Consider the following 21,974-nt stretch of genomic DNA (forward strand, 5'->3'; position numbering starts at 1 on the left):
TGTTACTGCATCAAATAGACTTTGTCATTTTGTTTTTGGTTTTGTTTAACTTTGTTTTGTTTTTCTTACCATTTCTTAATTCTTCTCAGACCTTCCTTCTGGGATCATTTTTATTCCTCCTGAAGTACATCTATCAGTTAATTTCTGTAGTGGCAAACTGTTTTAACATTTTCAGAAAATGTCTTCGTTTAGTCTTTATTCTTAAAAGAGAATTTCACTGAATAGCTTATTTTATCTTGGAACTTTAAAAATTTTGTACTGTCTTCTGCTGTCATTCAGTATTGATATGACTTGGAGTGGATCCCTTTTAATGTAGTCTACTTCAATATGTTAGCCTTTCTAATTTCTGAGTACTGGTATTAGGTATACATCATTAGTTCTGGAAAATTCCCTGCCATTATTTTTTTTTCCCAAACATAGTCTCCTTCATATACTCTATTCTCTCCTTTTTGAACTCTGGCTACACGTATCTTGGACCTTCTCACTCTGTCCTCCATGTATCTTAATGTCTCTTTAATAGTTCTCTTCTCTTTGTGTTAGGTGCTGCATCCTGGGTAATTTCTTTGGCTCTATCTTCTGCTTCATAAATTCCTTCTTCAGCTCTATCTAATCTGCTGTTTAACCCAACTGTAGGATTTCAGCCTTTAATGTTTAAACGTTTAATTCCTAGGTATCTATGGGAATATATTTAAAGTGCATTTCTTTGAGAAATACGGTACCAGCAAAACAACACCACTTTAAACTAAAAATGTCCAGCTTAGAATTTTGTGGATACATAAAAAGTGTGAATTTTGTAGTTAGGAATTCTCAGGAAACAATTTTTTTCTCTTTTTCATTACATCCAGGGCAAAAGGTGATACAGGCTGCTGAGAAGAAATTTTGCCTCTGATTGGTAGGTCTTCTGTTTCATCAACTGAAATGATCACCCTTTGAGAAACTGAGCTTTTCACCAGGGTGCCTAATTTGACTGCCCACCTTGTTTTGGGTCCTAGGCTGTGCCTCAGATCCCCTAGTTCCAGGCCACTAGTACTGGCAGATATTTCCAAAGAAAATCCAGCTCAATGGTTATACTGAAGCTGTGGATTAGAGTTTGCTTATAATTTCAGAGCCAAAGAAAATCTCACACTTTCCTGACAGGTCTAACATCCATGAAAGAAGAGCCTTCAAAAATATCTTATCCAGTATTTCTCAGTGTCCTGTACCTGTTAGCAGGAGAATGGTGATTCTAATATCTAGTAAAAACATTCGCAGAAATGGAAATCCCAGAGATGTGTCCTAGAAATCTCATATTTATTTTTTTAAATACTTAAAAATAATATTTTACCATGAAGCCTTTCCCTACTGCCCTTATTAAAATAGTCCTTTCTCTTCATTATGACTCCTTAACTCTCCACCCTTCTTCATTATAGCACTCATAGCAAAATATCATAAATATCATCTCCATCTCTGAGCTGTGAGCTTCTATGAGCATAAATTGTGGCTTAGCTATCTTGGATTTTCATCCTATTCTCCCTACTTCTAATGACTGGCTATTCCTGCCACATAATATATTCCCAATAAATACATGTTAAAAAATGATGTATGTATAGATGAATAGAATAAAGAATAAACAAAAAATGATAGTGGATGGGCCACGGTGGTTCAGTGGCAGAGTTCTCGCCTGCCTTGCCAGAGACCTGGGTTCAATTCCCGGTGCCTGCCCATGTATAAAAAAAGAAAAAAAAGATAGTTGATTCTTCATGTTACACTAGTAACCCTGAGTTTGAAACACAGTATGGTCATATTTCCACGTCTAAAGCCATGTTAAACTTTCTTTAATCCATAATTTTAAAATGTTTGTTACATATACATCATATATAATATAATCATATGTCAACAATATTGTGTGGTTAATATAATTGTACATTAACATATTACATATTAATATATAGTGCACAATATATAAATATATTTTGTGTACATATACTTTTTTTGTCACAGCATAATAGAAGCATTGTCATTACTGGGCTGAACAAGGAAACTAAAAGCCTATTCCTAGTTAAACAACTAATTTGCTACCTCAAATTACTTAATTAAACCAGGCTATGCTTCAGTACAGCTTCTAAAATTAAGAATTAGCTAGTGATCTAACTTGCAAGAACCTCAAGAAATTAAACACCTATAATAGGTAGAATGAACTTAAGGATAGGTTTTTTGCCTTCTTAATTATGTAAGTGTACCCTTTCTTGCTGAGGTACCAAGAACATTTAAAAATTAATATTTGAGGGAAAGAATCCATTTTACAATATTATTCCTCCAAAGAATATTTGTCTACTTTACTCTAATGTATTAAGTATTAAATAAGGATGAAGAAGTTCCATTTTGAAAACCAACCTTAAAATAGGTTCTCTCAACTCTGTCCATAAAACTATCAAGGAAGATTCTGTCACTTGAGTATACTGCTTCTTGGAAAACAGCTACTTGGAAATGAGGCAAGGTCTTCTGCATTTACCAGAGTGCTGATAAATCTGAATGTGTTTTATCCATCAAATGCACCCTCCTCCTACGCCCAAAATAAAGACAAAACCAAAACATATATTAAGCTCAAAGATACATAGACATAGCTCAGTGTTCCACTAAGCCCTGGCCTAAGCCACCACCATCTCTCACCTGGATCACTGCAATCACCTTCCAACCAGTCACCTTGCTTCCACTCCAGCCCTTCTACATGGAAACTGGAGTTCTTGAACTATGGCCCGCCATCTTTATACCTCCCAATAGCTTCCCATCCAACAGAACATCCCAATACCCTATGACTTGGACAGACAGTAGAACACAGTAGTTAAGGGCACAGTCTCTGGAGCCAGATGGCCTGGCTCAGGCTTGTCCAGAGTGTGTGAACTTAAACAAGTCAGTCTCTCTGGGCCTTAGTTTTGTTATGAGTAAATCAGGGATAATAACATTAAACGGTGATGTGAGGGTAAATGAATTACTATATAAAACACTTAGAATATTGTCTGCTACATAACAGTATTAACATAGCCACAAGACCCCATTCAATTTGATCCCTTCCTACCTTTAATTTCATGTCCTACATCCTTCCCTTGCTCATTTCTCCCCAGCCTCCCCAGTCTTTGGGTCTCTTGCTTGTTGTACTCTCTTTTTCCCACTCTCATATTTTCTCTGTGGCTCCTCTCTCATGTCATATAAAGCTTGACTCAAATGAATCCTCCTTATCTGCCTTAAGCAAACACCCAGATGTCCACTCACTGTCACTCTCTAACCCATGAGTCTGCTTTATTTTCCTTCCTTGCTTTTATTGCATATGAAATTATGTGTACTCATTGTGTACGTGGTCATGGTCTGTCTCCCCAACCAGAACGTAGGCTTCAGGAGGACAGGAACTCTTTATGTCTGTTCCCCACCCTGATATGTCCACACATCCCTAGTGCCTAGCATACTCCTTGACACATAGTATGCACTGAAAAAAATATTTGTTGAATATAAGAATAAGTGAAAATACTTAATAGATTATGCTATTCTCCACAAATGAAATATGCAGGCACTGTTATTGTGAGAGAATTTTGGAACTGGAACTGAACTAAAAAAAAATCTTGTCCCATTTCCTCGTTTTAGAGATGGGTGAGCAACAGTCCAAGACTACAGAAGTAATGGCAGAGATGAAACTATAACCCAAATATTAAATAAGCTTTATAAAAGAGAAAATCCTGTGAAACTAGATATTTCATTGTTGTTAAGCTTAAAGTTTAATCCTATGGAATAATATCCAAAAGTCTGACAAAGGGGGACAGATAACCTTGGGGACAGGGTGGCTGAGTGGCTATTCTTTCATAGCTATAATATATGCCATCCCACTGAAAACAGAAAAAAAAAAAAAAAAACTGGTAGAAAAAGTGAGCAAGGCATAAAAAACGAGAGATAAATAGGTATAAGGAGAAAGATTAAGAGAGTAATCTTACAAATTTAGACATATTTGAATGAATGCCAAGTCTGAATTTATTAAAAGGCTGAAAAGAGATTCAGGCATTCAAATGACAATATTAAGTCAACAATCCAAAGTGCAAGACAACAATTACACATCAGTAACATCCAGAAAAAAAGGCTGCAGTTCAATCTTAGCTAAAGCATAAGGATTTCTTCATCTCAGCATGCGCATTCATGCCTGCATCTATGTAATATCCCCCAAACTATAATGGAAGCAAGAGTATTATCCAGGGCATTCACTTTAACAACCCCATATGGATTATAAAGAGGAAAGGGGCTCATCTGACAATTTAGCATGGGACCCTATACCTGAAGAAAGAAATCAGGGGAGTAACTGAATATTTGGAAGAAGAAAGAAGTTATGAGTGATGGACCTCTTTTTAAGTGTATCTACGAAGGAACAATGGGAGTCTGAGAACAGCTAGGCTGAGCACTCCAGAAACATAGGGATACTTGCAAGTAGACGTGATAAAAGCTCACACCAGGGAATCAATGACACTGCACAGGTGAATACCAGAGGTAGAGAGTTATGGTTGGTACATAAGGTAACAGATAAAAAAAAAAAGTTATGTTTCCTTCTATTTCTCCATTTCATTTTATTAAGTTGTTTTACAAATGTTTATTCAGCACATGGTATGTGTTACAGCATTGCATGGGCCATTAAGGATACAGAAGGAACAACAATAACAAAAATCCAAAACCCTTGGCTTAATCTCAGTCATAAGCATGCACCTCTTGAATTTTATGGGGGAAAAAAGTCATTCCCATTAGAAGTTCACATTGTCTACTTCAGAATGGATCTTGTGACTCATTTCTGAATGTCCAGCCTCATCAATAATTAGGAAAGAGCACACCACTTGGAGGGATCTGATACAGAACTTGCCGAATACGTAATCAAAGAAGCGATAACTGAAAACTCAATCAATGATCACTGAGCCACTCTGCACCCAAATATGAGCACTAATATGAACACCCTAATGAATAAAACTAAAATAAAGAAGGCTTTGCCCCAAGGGAGAAAGGTGGAGAAAGGGAAATGTAGGTACCATGAAGACAAAATTTGCACAATATGATCAAGTACCAGATTACTTAGATCAGACAACAATAATTAACAATTACTTTCCAGTCATATTCCTCACTAAACCTTTAGCAAACCTTTAAACAAACAACCTCCTGAATGTGTTATTTTGAATTTTGATTTCCTAAATAAATGTGCATTCAAGAAAAAGATTGCACCACACCACCTCTAATAGTTTTAGAGGGCTTGTGTGTGCCGTGGAATAAGGATGCCTTCTGGCAAGGGTGAGGAGGCCACACAAGTTTAACAGTCTGAGGTCTGAGGGATAGAGCTGATACTTAACTTTTAACAGCCAGAGCCCTCAATAGGGTTTTTAACAGGACTACACCACTTCCGTGCTAATTGCTTTCTATTTTCTACACCTTCTGGAAGTACCTACTTCTTTTTCAGTCACCTTAAAACCCCTTGTCTTAAGCCAAAGTGAAGAATCTTCTATAGCAACAGAAAAGCTATCATTCCATGAAGCAAAGTTTATGTGCAATGTGAGCCTGTTCTTTCATTTCCATTCAAAGGGCAAGGCCAATTCCCTGTCAGTGGAGGTTCTTTCTAATAGTTTAAAACCTCCAGAGTTCAGTCGTTATGGATGCAGTTGCTCAAATGATCTATATTTGACCTTAAAAGGCCAACTTGATTCCTAAAGCACTAGATATACAACCATGAATTGAACAAATCAATATAAAAAGCATCTTTATATAATATCTCTATATATTTTCTCCTTTATCAAAAGCATACAGAAGTGAACTAATGGAGCACATATTTGAAATTTTAGACAATTATATTTATGTTACCTAGTTCTTCATTATCTAAAGAAAAAAGCCAGATCATCCTGATTTGCTTTCAAAATAGTTTTCCCGTCTTATTCTTCAACACAATCTTTCATGCACCCCCTATGCTTTAGTCTTTACAGTTGCTTGAACACACCACATACTTTCACATCTTTGGACTTTTCTTTATAATGATCCCTCTGTTTCAGGTGTCCTTTTAATCTCACTTCAATCTACCAACACCCCATAGAATTCACCCAGTTCTTTTCAAAATTTTCCCTTACTCCCTAATTGCAGCAGACTATTTCTTCTACAGTGGTTAACCTTTACCTTCATTTAAAATATCCTTTGTCCTGTTTCACAGTTAGCCCTTTGATGTCCAACCCTCCTGCTATACTTGAAGACACTTGAGGATGGGGAACATATCTTGCTCACCTTTAATTAATCCCTAGTTGCTAGCATATATGACTTTCACACAGTAAGAACGCAACAAACGTTTGTTAGACGGATGGATGGATGGATGGATGGATGGATGGATGGATGGATGCAAAAGAGACAGCATCTCAGTTTCCTTATATGAAAATTAAAACATTATTACCAAGGACCTTTATCTAACTATAATGGTCTTGTGAGTCTTTGAGAAAAGTCATAGCTTTGGTTTAGCTCAGTGAACATTAAAAAAAAATACCTTAACAGACTTGTACAACAAAGACAGACCTCTGCACAGCCCTACAGTAATCAAGGACCCTACTACAGTCCTCCCCCCTCTCAGAAGAAGGGGCCTCAACTGGATACCTGTAGGCATCAACAGGGGCCTAGGACTAGGAGGAAATTGGGATAAAAGTGGAAACAATGTAAAAGTAGTCAAGTACAACTCAAAGCCAAATAGAAGTCAATTTGGATTGTTAAATAATTTGAACTATTGATAAAATGACTTTCTTCCAACTATAGAGATGAGCGATAGCTGAATTTATGCTCCAAATCTACATTTTTTTTTTCAAAACAGTTTTTAGTTGATGTTCATGAAGAGCAATGTCCTTAGAACTGTGCCAGAGCTGTGTCCTACCTACCTGTGGGCCCTCTGCCGGAAAAGTAGAATCAAGTCTCAAATAACTTCTTTTTAATGGTATCCTCTAGTATTACAGATGTAGGACAATACTGTGTCATGCCTCTGTGAGTATAAATTATCTTGTACCTGCTTTATGATATGTAGTAGTGACTGTGCTATGTCAGACCTGTTTTTAATGATGTTATTTTAGAATTCTTTTCTTTCCAGATGTGATTAAAAAGCTAATAAAAAAATGATGCCAGGTAACATAACAGTAATAGAACTTGCTGTCTCCTGGGATTTTTGGTTTTTTACTTTTTTTTTTAATGGAGTATGCTGGCTGTCTCTATAATTTTGTTCAGATGACTGCAGAACCTGGAAAACTGTTGCTGCTATAACTGTTGATGCATAACATACTGCTATTGGTCTTTTTATATAAATAAATATATACACATATTTATATAGTTTAAACTTTTGGAAACTTTGGCTGTGCTGTCAACTTTGGAAAAAGTACCTCAGTTGCACTGTGTTGAGTTGGCATTGTACAGAAATTAACAGCCATATTGGTCTAGAAACATTAAACTTAATTTTTTCCATTTGTACAGGGATAACACACTGTATTAAATATGTAAGGTCTTAGCTACATGGATTTGATTACAGAAACTAATAAAGTATTCTCTAAATAAAGAAAAAAAATCTGCAACTTCACAGACCAGTGGAAGATTCTGGTATCTGCTATCAAAAGTGCTCAAGAATCTCATGGAAGTAAAGGGGCTATATAGGATGGTTATTGGTTTGTATCTGGTATAGACTGGATATTTGAAAAGCACACAGAAATCTCTCCCAGTGTAGACTGACATCAAAATAACCTACAATTCATCAAATAAGCATTTGTTTGCAAATACATGGAAACCCAAAGGCTACAAAAATATCAATAGTCACCAAACTGGGATCAATGAAACCTACAGCAGACAGGTCTCATTTACATGGAATTGTTCTATATCCATTTTCCATTTCCATCTGGACCTAGAAATGCCCCATATATATGTTAGTACTGAGACTCAGACAAATGCATATGTGATGCCAGAGCCTTTCTCATTTCTCAGTCTTCACAAGCTGGCTTCATGGAACTTAAAATTTAGAAACTGAGATATTGGTCCCCATGTTCCCCACTTTGGATGATAATGTGATATGCTTGGGTTTTTATCTTCATAGTAAACATGTTTCACTAGTATCAGTCTTACCACCCATGAATGCACAGATGGGGTTTTGGAGCTCATGAGGTAAGGATCTGGGCTAGAACACCAACATGGAAGAATTTATTCATTCATTCCATCAATATTTAAGGAGAATACTATGTGACAAGCATCATTCTCAGTACAGAGAACAAAACAGATAAAATGTTGGCCTTTGAGTGGTCAGAGAGGGACAAACAGGATAAATACTTAAAACATGTAATATGTTAGATGGTGACAAGTGGCAAGGATGAAGAAAGATAAGCAAAGAAGAAAGAAACATTTAACAATAGAGTCATTCCTCTATTAGTGGAAAGCACTGAGCTCCACCTGAGACTCTGGCATCTACAAAATAAGACTGGGGGATCTTTGTTCCTTGTCCATACCTTTTAGGTGCCACCTTTTTATTTTTTTAAAGCACCCTTTCTTTCCCTCAATACCCCTAGGAGATCCAGGTGATTACATTTATTATAGAATCCTACCTGCCAAAATCCCTTAATTTTTTTTCTTTTTTGGGTGCTGGGAATCAACCCTGGGTCTTTCACATGGAAGGGGAGCCAAAAAGAAAACCAAAAAGAAAAAAAAATGCACATACTTTTTTTTTTCTGTCTGGAAAGTGCAGGGTCCAGGACTCAAACCCGGGTCTCCTGCATTACAGGCAAAAACCCTACCACTGAGCTACCCTTGCACTGCCTATACTCATTAATTTTTAACCCCTAAATCCCAAAATACCAGACCAAGGTTTTATATCTAGATAATATGATAATCCAAGAGTAGGTACATCTATATCTAACTCCTCCAACAAGACAATGCATTTACCTTGGAGATAATGTCTTAATCCAAAGGAGTATTTAGAAGGAATTTCACATACTATGTCATATGGTGAGAGAGAAGTCTGGGGTTAAGGGGCCATATCCTCTCCCAGTGACCAATTATACTCAACTTATTGGCCAGGGAGAGATTAATAGCTTTTACCCGAACACCCCAACAAACATGCTTATTTTTTAAATTTTCATTTTATTTGGGGAGTGTAGACTAGATCTGGGAGCCTCTTGCGGTTTTCTGAAACACTTGACTTCTTAGGTATATTCTTGAGGCCTCACCAGGATTTGAACATGAGTGATATGCAAAGCCTTGTGGCCAGTCAACGTATTTGTCATCACCTACTAAGCATCTGGGAGTCAGGCACAGGTTCCTATTGTTTGTTAAAAGCACGACTTGGGACTTCAACCTTCATATGCATTCAGAAAACCCAGCAGGAGCACGTGCACATCCACAGGTTTTTCATTTGGCTAAGGCTTCTAGGGAGCAGGTGGGAAAGTTACTTAGATTTCCTTCAATTAATTGAGTGAGGAATTGTAGTAAATAAACAGCTTAAGCACATCTTCTACCCCCAAAACAGTTCCCATATCACTGAATAGCAGCTGCTTCAGGATCCCAGGTGGTTCATAGGAGCATGAGCTGAGCATGGTGCTGGGGCTGTGACAAAGAAAATCCCCATCCACTGGGCAACAGGATCTAGCACTACTAAAATATGTACTACATCACATCACATAGCATAGCATAGCATAGACAAAATACACACACAAATGACTCAGGCACTGTAGTCATTACAGCCTTATAAGCAGAATCACGTTTAATTATCTCAATAGCCACACGAAAAGTTACGAGGAAACTTTCCAGTTTTCATAACTAGCAAATGACAAAGCCAGGATTTGCACTCAAGTCTGTCTGTCTTCTAAGCTTTTACTACTCTCTTATCAGAGGCGGCATCCGGTAGTGGCGTCCATGCTGATGATAACGGTAATAATGGTGGGTAGGAAATGGCATATGGTAGCAGAGAAACCATCAACTTTAAGGCTGATAACAGGAGAGACTGCAGACAGTCAATGAAAAAAGAATTGGTCTGACAAGACAAAATTAATATTAACTGTATGTACAATTACGCCTAATTATGAATCAGTAAAACATATGGGTATAAAAATAAAGCCATCAGAATAACTTTGATGTAATTTTTATTTGATTAAAATAGTGAGCTTTATACATGCAAAATCAGACTATACTGTTGCCCAGGTTCTGATGTGCATGTCCAACATCTTTATGTTGTCTTAACTTTATAAAGTGCATTTTCTGAGGACTTCCTAAGTAACAGGAACTGCCAGTGTCTGCGGCAAGGGGATAACCAACAATAACTAAATAGGGCCTTAATCTGGAGACATTCAGAGTCTGGTCATTTCATCCTGACTCCTCCCTACAAACTAGTTATGATTCTTACCCTTCTATCGCATAGGAAACCAATGCTGGAAAAGGTGAACTACAGTGTCTGACATAATTCAGTTTTCTATTCACGACTTAAAATGTGAAATTAATTGCCAGCTAGTGAAAGTTTCAGATTCAGGGCCAGAAGAAATCTCCTTTCTTTAAGGAAGAAATCTCCTTTCTTTAAGGAAATCAAAAGCCCATCCATTCTCTACTATTTGGAGAGAGTTTGCTTTAATTATTAATTATTATTATTTCATTAAATTTCCCACCTACTCAGTTCAGTTAAACTTTCAGTGTTGGGGCCAGCTTTATGAGTGAGACTGAATAGCCGATTAGCATGATCCAACTGAATCAGAACCAAGATGGCACCAGCATGCCTAGGTTTCCTATATACCTGTCACTCTTAAGGAACAGAGCATTTAAACTAGGAAACATCTGCTCTCATTCAGAAAAGGTAAACTTCTTAAAGGAATTAAATAGCCAACATTATCCAATTTAACTCCATGGAAAACATTGACAGAAGATGGGATTGACATTTGAAAGAGGAGGAGCGCTAATCAGAGGCTTGGTCCACTCAGGGGAAGGGGCACTGAAGTATGTAACCATAATCAAGCTTTACTTTATGTTTATCTTTTGCACCCTTGGAGACGAGAAGTGATTAGAGAAAGTGCATAGCCAAACCTTTACAGTAGAGTGAGCTTATGTTGTTGGAAATAAGATGAATTCCCAGAACGGCAAATTTTCATATTTAAAACATATATGTAAAAGGCAAGCAACAAGAGGGCCATGGCGGCTCAGCAGGTAGAGTTCTTGCCTGCCATGCCAGAGATCCGGGTTCAATTCTAAGTGCCTGCTCATGCAAAAAAAAAAAAAAGGCAAGCAAGATGAATTCTTTTCAGTTTAGGATTAACCAAGTCACACTGCCCATCCATTAAAATGGATAATCAAAAATTGCCAGTGGAAAAGTCAACCATCATTTGCATCAAGAGACTTTGCAAAGTAGAACATCTGAGAACTGATCTGCCAATTTATGTTCCTGAGGCCACATCATTGCCTAACTCATTTGCATCCACAAGGCCAGGCCATATTTGTAGCTAAACAGAATGTCAGGACTCAAGACCATGGAATAATCACCAGGTATTATCCCTTTTCAGCCATAAAATAAATGTCCAATGACATTTGTAGCAGCTAGCGTGACTAATACCAATATTTACAGTTTATTAAGATAATATTAACAGCTATTATTTATTGAGTCCTTACTATATGTTGGGCACTGTTCCAAGCACCTTACATAGATCAACTCATTTAATCCTCACCATAGTCATATGAGACAGGCACTATTATTTCCCTCATTTAACACATGAGGAAATAGGGACAAAAGTTAATAAATTCCCCCAAGTTTACACATTCTAGTAAGAACACTTTTGCACAAAAGCTGCATGGAAAAGTGTGATTAATTGTTACAAATATGTCTGAAGTGACTGATATTCTGCTAACTCAAAACTAGACTATGAGCTCCCTCTTGACACTGAGCTGTTGGGAAGCATCTAAGAAGATGTCAAGGTACTGGAAACTCCCAGTACCTTGCTCAGGGTCAGGTAGCTTAGTTGGTCAATAAATGTTGACTGGATACATTGTGTGGTGGCTGAAGCTGCACGTACCCCCAGAAAAACATGTTCTTAGATCTAATCCATTCCTGTGGGTGTGAATCCATTGCAAGAGGATTTTTGATGAGGTTACTTCAGTTAAGGTGTGTGTGGTCCAGCCCAATCAGGATGGACCTTAATCCTAATCCTAGAGTACTTTATAAGTGAAGAAAATTCAGACACAGAGGGAGAAAGCCATGGAAGCAAAAAGCTGAAATAGAACATGAAAGAGAAGGAAAAGACCAGGAGATGCAACCATGTGCCTTGTGATGTGACAAGTTAAGGACCCAAGAGTCAGCAGCAGCCAACCCCCAAAACACCACAGTCTTAGGGAGAGAGCTTCACTTTGATGATGATGTCTTGATTTGGACATTTTCCTGGCCTCAAAATCCTGAGTGAATCAATTTTCATTGTCTGACCCAACACATTTCACAGTATTTCCTTAAGTAGACTAGGAAACTAAAGCACACTGCTTACTTTAAATTTCATGATATCTATACGTATATGGCAATTTTAAAGAGTGTTTAAAGACAAGCACAATCTGAATTCATTTTGATGATGGAATCTATCATTTATTAAGCTCTATTAATCTGTCTGCCTGTCAATCTCTTCCTTATACATGATAAATGATACCCTGTCTTTTATGTTGACATTTTCATCCAAGGACCCTGATGTGTGTTGTAAGCTTCATCCTACTCATAAAAATATATGCATTCTAGTGTGGGGGGGATTCATTCAAACAGAATCTAAATGTTCATCTACAGCTGCAAACTGGCAGCAGCTAAGAATTCAGCTGCAGATGTGTTTGGCTTAGCTGGCAGTGTCTAAGAATTTTTTATTTGCACGTGTAGACCAGGCCCACCTCATTTTACTGCCTAGCAAATAAAACCCAATTCACACATCTAGTTACCTGCCTGGTCCCTACAGATTTTTAAGTTTGTGAATCCTCCAATCTACAGGTACCTAGGGACTTGGAGGAGAAGGAATTTAAGACTCCTGTGTTCCTGGAGCTCATTATCTATGGCTCATGTTTTAAGTTGATAGGAACTTTTTCAGGCAATCATGTAGTTACAGTAAGCAACTGTTGTTCGAAGATAGTCCATATATCCACGTTTGGTTCTCCTATAGGAGATTCAGAGCCCTTCACTCGCATTTTCTAAACATCCTTGAGATGTAATCATCATTTGATGAACTAAAACTCAGGAAATGGTCAACAATCCTACAGGTACCTGGCAATAGAAATGTCACCAAATAGTGCAAAAGCTTTAGTTCTGCCTTTACCCACCAGCTAGTATGTGCTCTGTTATACGTTTGCAACTGAAAATGCTTCTCACAAAGAAAAGAGATTTGTTCAAGACATCTCTTATGGTTTATTCTTGGACTCGTGTCTTTTGGCCAGCCTGAACAGAAGAGAGAGCAACTTGGAAGTGAGCCACTGTCATAGCACAGAACAACAGCCATGTAGCTAAGATGACAGAGATGCAGGGCTTGCGAGGTGCTCACGTTCCTCCAGGATTAGTTTCACTATTTTGATTTAACTCTTGGATTTGGTTTTTGGTTCAATGTGGGGTTGTGGCCAACTGGATCACTCCTACTGCCCCCGTATTATCTCCTGTCTGGACCTGGTCTATGACATGGAGTGCAGCAGTTTCTAATCAATACTTCTTACACTACAGACATTTATGTGCCCTTAATGGAGAATTTTCCATTTCTTCCTGCAGTACCACTGGCTAGCTCTCTGTGCTCTGGCCCATCAAAGAACTCAAATTTGAAATTATCAGAGTTAATGCCAGATACTATCACTGGTCTGTTGAGATGCCTGTAACTTCCAGTAAAGCACTTCCCTATATTTGCTGTTTTGAGGGAAAGGCAGTTTCCCTGGGCTCGCTCTTCTTTTTTGCTGTAGGATCTGTTTTAAGTTGGTTTGGGGTACTCTGCAGTATTTGTTTTGGATTGCAACTATGACAACTGATAATAGACGTTTGTCACTTGAACACTCTACGTCAGGAAGGGGGCATCTTAGTTCTCACTTTGATGTAGAGCCACCTTATCCTAAGAAAAGCTGAGACTTTATTTTTTTTAACTGTTATCTCTGGTTCTAAATTATCTAGAACAACGTCTTTATTAGCACCAGTCCTGATGGCAGAGGATTCTTCCCAATGCCTGAAAGAGAGTTGGCTACTTTCTCCCAGGTAGCTCAAGGTTTCCTTTCCTCTGATCAAAGGCCATAGGTGGATAAAGATGGAGCTTCCTGTACTATCACCCCCCAGAACCCAAGCTTCTGCTTCCTGATGCTGCTTCTGCTGACTCAGGGCTTCCCAGGCACCACTGCAGACCCACTCAGGCTCATCCCTCTCAATAATGTTTCCAAATGCTCATCATTCTCCAATCCAATTTCTACTCCTTCAGTTAAGTCTGCTAATCACAAATGGTACCCACTGAGCTAATAATTTTGCATTTCAGTATTTTGATACAGGGAATGTCTTGAGACAATGTCTTATCTCAAAGGCAGACCAGGGAGAAAGATATTCTTCTGTACATGGGTCATGACACTGATAACAACACAGACTCTCATCTCTAAATTTTCCTTAAAGCTGGGCTGCACTTGATCATCACACTGGCTGGTTCCTACAGCATAAAACCACACACAAACTGAATGCAGGAGAAAAACTGTTGATGTCTTATAAGGTTCTAAACAGGCAGCAGAAGCTCTGTCTCCAGCAAGCACCTGTCACCCCAGAGGCCAGGACTCTGTAATTTGTGCTGACTCCAATAAAAATAAGACCCCCCTCAAGTAGACATGCCTGTATGTGGAGTGAAACATCTTTAATCAAGAAGGATTTCACTGTCTGGGGAGGTGGAAGGAAAAACAAAACAAAACATGGCTTTGATGCCTCAGTTTCTCCCACCTGTAAAGCTGTGTCCCACCTCAAAGGATAAGAGCCCAATGGATTACTGTAGAGTCAGCAAAGTGCTGTAAGCTAGATGTGTGTGAAAAGGAGTCACAGCACTTTTATTTTTGAGTATTGCACTATCAGTCTCTAAGCAAAAAAAAAAAAGTCTTGGCACCTAGGTAGGCTCATCCCTATAGATCAGGGCAGAGGTGACAGCATTTTTGCTTCCCTCTCTGAATTGAAGAGACGTTCTGATGACAAAACTCACTGTCCCAAAGGAAACTGCAGAAACTGGAAATGTCTTGTCCCTAAACTACCCATTGGCTTCCAAGCAAGAAAATGGCTGAGAGGACATCAGCCTGAGGCCTGCTCAAAAGACCTAACCTGGCTCCCTGGAGAGAAATGTCGCCTTGCAGTGTCAGCATTGGCTACGCGTTCCACCCCAGCAGGATCTGCTTTGTCCAGGTGTTTCTGAGAGAAACTTTTCAGAGGCTTCCACTCCCCAAACAGATGGGACTTAAGTAGCAAAAATCCCTGGTAGGAAAAGCTGGGTTGATTTTATAGAAAATCACTCCCCCTTGCTGTGAGGAAAAGGAAGAATGGACTTAAGAAAGAAACTGGTGGTAGGGAAAAGGAGGGATAGCCTTGAAAGGAAGAGATAGGGGATTTAATAGGAAAAGTTGCTTCTATGGGAAATGGTAGCTTTGGTCATTTTCTGAAAAGGGAAAAAAGATAACTGAAGACTCTATTTGGTGGCTATAATCCTGGGGGCCTACTTGGCGTTTTGAAGTCCATTCCACCAACTGACTTGTCTTCTCAAGACTTTGAATCAAATATTTGGAGGAAAGTTAGGTATTGCTTTGGTCAAGTAAGGGCCCTGATATACTTGGGCTAGACCAAAACAGGAGACAGTCTAAAATTCTAGAAGAGAAGTGAGAACCTATGACAGAGACAGAGGGGGAAACTCTGGGGCTTTCTCATCAATAATACGATCCAGTCACAAGAACTGATTTCCCAGAGTAGGAGATATACAATGTTAATACCTTGTGTTGCACACTTCTCTCATTCGGAGTGTTGCTGGAATTACTGTTGTTTCCTTTTGTGAAGCTGCAAAGATGGGACATAGCTCCATACACTGGGAGAAATGGAACCTCGGTTTTCTTAATAACTTGTTCAAGGGCACAGTGAAGTCTAGCAATGAGAATTCCTGCTTCTAAATTCATTTTTTTATTACACCATTCAACTCCTATTGGATAAATCTTGTATTAAGGGTAGCTTTAAGGACAGAGCTCATTTTGAAGGATTTATACTGGTATGATATTGTGGGGAGTGAGCTAAAGCATTGAGTTCTTAAGACCCAAGAACTCCTGGGCCTACATAAGAGATTGGTGAGAATCACTCAGAAGCATGCCAAGTCAATTCAAAAAGGATAGAGCTCGTATCTTCTAAATTAAAAACTCTCTAAATAGTAAGATAAAGGAAAAGTTAGACTATGAAATAATATGAAAACAAAAAATATTTCCCAAGATAGAGTGAAAACAAATGAATACGAAACAAGCAAAAGAGGCCAAATAAACATAGACAGTTATAATATGACCTATTCAAATACAAATTTCCCAAAAATAATTAACAGAGAAGCTTGCTCTCAAGATAATTCCTCCCATCCTTTTCTTGTTCAACATTTTATTTCTCAGATCCATGCTAAGAAACCAGAGGAATATATTTGTTTTTCTTTTAAACCAATCATTGATAAGGAATTAAAAATTGTTAAAAATACATTTCACTTGTGTTTTTCCATCCTGCTTAATAATCATATTAGCATAAGAAAAAAATTTGTGCAGACATTAGACACACCTCCTTTTACTGCAGACCTGGTCTCACTCCAATTAGGGGCTGCCCTACAACACATTCCAGATATTTCCAAGTTTGCAGCCATTGCCACCTTCTTTCCTTGGAGTGCAGTAGAGGTATGAGCTGCCATCTCAAATGCTGATCCTACCTTTCCAACTTGAGAAGGTCCCAGCTTCCTTCTCCCATCCACGGGGAAATGTCCCTGGAAAGAGGCTATATTGGGTGTCCAACTAGGTCAATGCAGGTATTTAATCAAATCAGCCCCGTGAAGCCAATGGGGAAGAGACTGAGAGTGTGGGAAACCCTGAAGTGACCTTGGTAGGCACAGAATGCAGGCATATTCTGAGCTTTACCATTTCAACCATCAAACCTAATTCAGCAAGAAAAGTCCCGAGCCCAGCTCCTGCAACAACACAGCCCTGGATGTCTGGGATCTGCATTCTCACACTTGCTTTCATTTCTACTCATATGTCCCCTGAGCTACTGTGACCTGAGCTAGAAGGTGCTCGTGCCCACCTCCTCCTTCTTACCTCCTCAAGGAAAATCTACCAAAAGCCTGACACTGGCATCATGCAGCTGTTATGTAAATGGACTCCGCTGAGGGGCAAAGCAAGCAGGAATCTATAAAACACTAAGTGCAAGTTCACTGCCACCCCAGCCAGGACAGCATACTCCAGAGAGGGGAGCGCTCACGTTACGCCGCGGCTAAATTCAGGGATTTGTCCTCGTCACTCTAGGGAGGCAGCCACGGTGATGGGAGCAGTCCTTGATTGTCATCCCAAGTGCCCTCTCCTGTGCCTAGAGAGCTGCAAATTTAGATGAAGGGGTACGACTTTCTAAAAGGAGGGCTAAATTAGGAGCCTATAACAAACTTTAATGGAAACTAATGTCTATTTCAATTCCATTTCTGTTTCAAATTAACTTTGCAGTGGGGGGGTGGCAAGGAGAAGGCTGTGGTATTTTAAAAACAACAAGCTAAAGCTTCTGTGTTTTTTTTTTAATGGACATTGTAGTCTGAGGAGGGGGAAGAAGTGTTCCCTGGCACTCTCAAAACATGATGCAGTGCCAGCTGCTCAACCAACTGTCTGGGAGATAGGGTAATTGTCACTCTTCTCACCATAACTTCTGGCTTTCAGATCAGCGGTTGGCAGGTTTATCTGCTTCTGAGCAGCTTTAGAGCCACGTCAGTGACACTGGCTACGTCAGCAAGAACAATCGGAAGGGAGGATGATGCCACTGCCAACAGCAGTGGAAGGGAAAATTTTAGCCTTAAAGAAAACTCTCAGGTTTATACGTCTCACTGACTCTCTCTTGCTCATTGGCATAAATGACTATTAGTGATATCAGAAGGCCAGAAGAGAGTATGCAATTTCATACAGCCACCTTAAGTTTTGCGGTACAGAAGCACTGAGTTAATGTGATGAGCTTAAGCCTCCAAATCCCTTGTTTAGTCCAAACTCCCCAATTTAGGAGAGGATGGGCTCCAAATGGGCTGTAGGACACAAGATGAACAACACCCAGCAGACGTCTATAGCCCAGCACACATACCTGTAGCAACTGCTGCAGTAATCCTAGCTCATTTCACATCAGAGCTCATTCCAGCTGCTTTCGCTTTTGTCACTATTTTAATAAACATGACATTATAGGCACTAACAATTTGATGTGGAATCCTCAATACCATGCTTCTGTGGTGTATTTTAAAAGGAGGTTTACCGATTTAAGACATTTCAGAGCACATCCTTGTTTCAGCCTTATTGTTTCATTTCTAATCAAAACAGTACATCTTGAACGTCAAACTTTTAATAAAATTGTTTTAATATTTTTAAGAAAAGGGTTTAAAGGGGTCTGCTCTCTGTGATGGTAATCCGCTAAAAATTTCACAGTTGCAAAGATGTGATTCTATTCTATCATCGAGTATCAGCCACCTTCTGGTGCAGGACAATGCTAAGACAAGGAGGCTTTATATGGCTAACATATGGCTAAAATGCTTCAAAACATATTGTCTGGGGATAAGAGGGAAGCCCTAAGGAAAGACAGGTAGGGGACTTCAAACGGAATAATGTAAAGTTATTCCATTTGTGTGTGAAATGGAAGTTTCACTCCCATCACACTGGCACACCTCAGTGACAGACTCCCTGAAAAACTGCAAGACAAAGTAAAAAAATTACTCAGAGGCCAAAGGCTAATGGTGATTAGGTTCAAAAAAAATGCCTTTGTCTGGTTCACAGATTCAGATGGAGGGTGTCAGAGTTCAATCTTAAGATGATAACCTCTAGAGTAATATTCAGTGCCAGGAAACTTAATCTAAAATCATATAATGACAATTACCAGTAACTTGCTGGGCAATCATGGCCAAGAATCTTCATTTCCTGTGCCTTAGTTTCATTAGCTACCTTCTCCCCAGTAAGCCAAAGGTGAAGAAGTTAAGCTGCTCACAAGGAAACTGAGGAATTCACCTAAAAAGTATTTAAGGTGATTACTAGAGGAGAAAGAACCAATAATGCCACATTTGGAGTCATTCCCCTCTTAGCCACTTATAGCCCTCTCTAAGCCATAACTGATATACAGTACTTTCCAACAGGGGTTCTTAACCTGGTCCTTGAATTCTACAAGGGATGAGCTTTAGAAGGAGTCAACCTGCTCTGATCTCTGAGGCAAGATGCCCATGACTCAAATGAAGTTTAATAACTACTGCTCTACAGTAAACCTTGGCTACAGGCATGTGCCAAAAAGCAGTTTCACTGCTTGGTGGAGAGGGAAGGTCAGGGAAGGTGGACACGGAACCAAGAGAAACAGGCAAGATGGGATCCCAAGCCTTTGTCCTCTAGGCCACCTATTCAATACAGGCCCTACGTGTCAGAAGGGAAGCCTTCTTCAACCGATGGTGCCTAGAAGATCACTAATAATAGGCAGAGGAAACCACTAACTAGACATGACACAAGCTGCCATTCATCCAACACTGAGGACACCTGTTGGGGGGGAAAGCCAAGGGATTCCACAGAGCTTTGAGGGGGAACAGACAGCTTTATATCACCTGGGCTGGAATGAGCAGAACCATCTTGTGAGCAGAGTAAGAAATGAAAATGGGGTCCATGTCTATAAATCACACCCATAAAGAGGAGATGAACCTCTGGCCCCTCAGTAGTATCATGAGGGATTTGGGTCCTTCCAAATTCCCCAAATAAGACCCACATCCTATCCCTAACAGAGGGACGATGTTTGGAAGAGAGACTGAAGGGAATGTAAAGGAAACACTTCAAGAAGGGGAGGGAATAGCCCAGAAGACGGACAATAGCTCAGAACTGACCTTCAGCAGATCAATTTGGTGTTTGTTCTTATGTATGGGGGGGGGGGGAGCACTTAAAAAGGAGAAGTAAGGGAGAGGGAGAGAAAGAATTTCATTCTAACTCCCGGGAGCTAGATAGCACACATGAAATTATCTAACATTTATAGAGCAATTTACAGTTTACAAAACATTATGACTTTCACTATCTCATTTAATCCTCATCAGCCCGAAATGCTAGCTGTATTTTCTCCATTTTGCACCTAAAGAAACTGAGGTTAGGAGGGACTGATTATGTGACTTGCTCAAGGTCATGGGACCCAAATCCGAGGTAGGACTCATCCCAATCCCCACTGCTCCCTCCCACCACCCGTCCCCTCCCCTCCCGCACCGCACCGGGTTAGAGCACCTTGTATGAAAGGCTTTACACCAGCTCCTAACAGGCAAGGTTGGTGTGGCAGCAACTGCTTCGCCCCCTCCCTTCCCTAAAATCTGGGGCGGGGCAGCGCCCCCCGGTGCCAGAGAGAGGACCTGAGTGACGCTGTCCTCAGTCAGGGGTTTCCCCGTTCTGCTAGGAGCCGGGGAGCCCAGAGCCCAAGAAGTCATGGCTGTTGCACTCCGGCAGTCAAGTAACGCTCCAGCAGCAGTTGACTGCCTGGGCATCAAGTGCGAGGGACGGCACTGGGTGAACCCCCTCCCGAGCGATCCCAGGACAGGGACTCGGCGCCGGCGCCGGCTTCTCGGACTCTAGCCTCGCACCTGCCGCTGCCCCACAGGCTTCTCCCACACGGTTCAGTGCGTGAGGCAGCTTGAGGAGGAAAGGGTACGGAGTGGGGTTTGGGGGTGTCAGAGCGGACAGACCACGGGTCTACGTCTCCCACCTCTGATCCTTTGTATCAGGACAACCACCGGCAAACCGCGGCTGGAAGTTTAGGCATCAAAGGTTTCAAAGCAAGTAGCAAGTTGCTCGGAGAGCGGGTCTGGGGGTGGAGATGGCAGTAGAGGAAGAAGAGGGAGGCTGCAGAAGGCGCCCCTTCCCGCGCAGCCCCTCTCAGTCCCCCCCCACACACACACACACCCCGAAGGTGGCCGGTGGCCTCTGCAGCCCGCGGGTGCGGAGAACGCTCCGGGCACCCGGGACCGCCGCGTCGCGCAAGCCCTCCTCGCCCGGCTCCGCGCTCCTTCCCAACTGCCCGCCGCCTCGCCCCCGCCGCGGAGACTCACCGTCCGCAGGAACTGGATCTCGTCCTCGCCTCCTTCTCCCCCTTCGGCCATGGTTCCCGAGGCGTCGGCGGTGCCCCCGCCTCCGGCGCCTCTGCTTTCCCCAGCAGCTGCTCGGCGTGCGCCTACTGCTGCTGCGCTTTCTTTCTTCTCCTCCTCCTCCTCCTTCTCCTCCTCCTCCTCCTCCTCCTCCTCCTCCACCTCCTCCTCCTCTTCCTCTTCCTCCTCCTCCTCCCGCTCCTGGCTCAGTCTCAGCAGCGACGAGCTAATCCTCGACCATATAGGGAGCTGGGCTAACACTACACTGCACTGCAGAGCGCCAACGCCAACCAAGCAGCCCGCCCACCCCTCTCGCCTCTCGCGGAAGCCAAGTGCGCGGCGGCGGCGGACCCCGCGGAGAGCGCAGCCCCCGAGGCGCCCAGCGGGCGGGGGCACAAGGGAGGGCTGGGGGCAGGCGATGTGGGGCCTCCCCCGCACGGCCCCGCACCGCCGGCACCGCGCTGCACACTCTGCGGAGGCGTATGCCTCGGGGCGATAGAATGATGCCCCCTACCCTGCCCCGATTCACAAGCAAAGGCCAGTTGCCTCGCTCCAGCGGGCCAAGATTGGGCACCAACAGCCCGCTTTGCCCACTTTGTCCGTGTGTGTGCGTGCGCGCGCGCGCGTGTGTGCTTCGGAAACGAATGTCTTGCTCAGACCCGAAAGTCT

General features: G+C 41.2%; 1 protein-coding gene across 5 annotated transcripts in view; it reads right to left on the reverse strand.

Annotated features, from left to right (window-relative positions):
* Positions 1 to 21,439, reverse strand: part of RYR3 (ryanodine receptor 3) — a 498,481-nt gene extending 477,042 nt beyond the window's left edge. For all 5 annotated transcript variants that reach the window (XM_077127361.1, XM_077127358.1, XM_077127359.1 and 2 more), the window contains exon 1: positions 21,270 to 21,439. In XM_077127361.1, the coding sequence (XP_076983476.1) occupies positions 21,270 to 21,320 (51 nt within the window). In that variant the 5' untranslated portion in view covers positions 21,321 to 21,439. The remainder of the gene's footprint in view (positions 1 to 21,269) is intronic.
* Positions 21,440 to 21,974: the final 535 nt, after the last annotated feature.

Source organism: Tamandua tetradactyla, chromosome 14 (assembly GCF_023851605.1).
Source record: "Tamandua tetradactyla isolate mTamTet1 chromosome 14, mTamTet1.pri, whole genome shotgun sequence".
Lineage (NCBI taxonomy): Eukaryota > Metazoa > Chordata > Mammalia > Pilosa > Myrmecophagidae > Tamandua > Tamandua tetradactyla.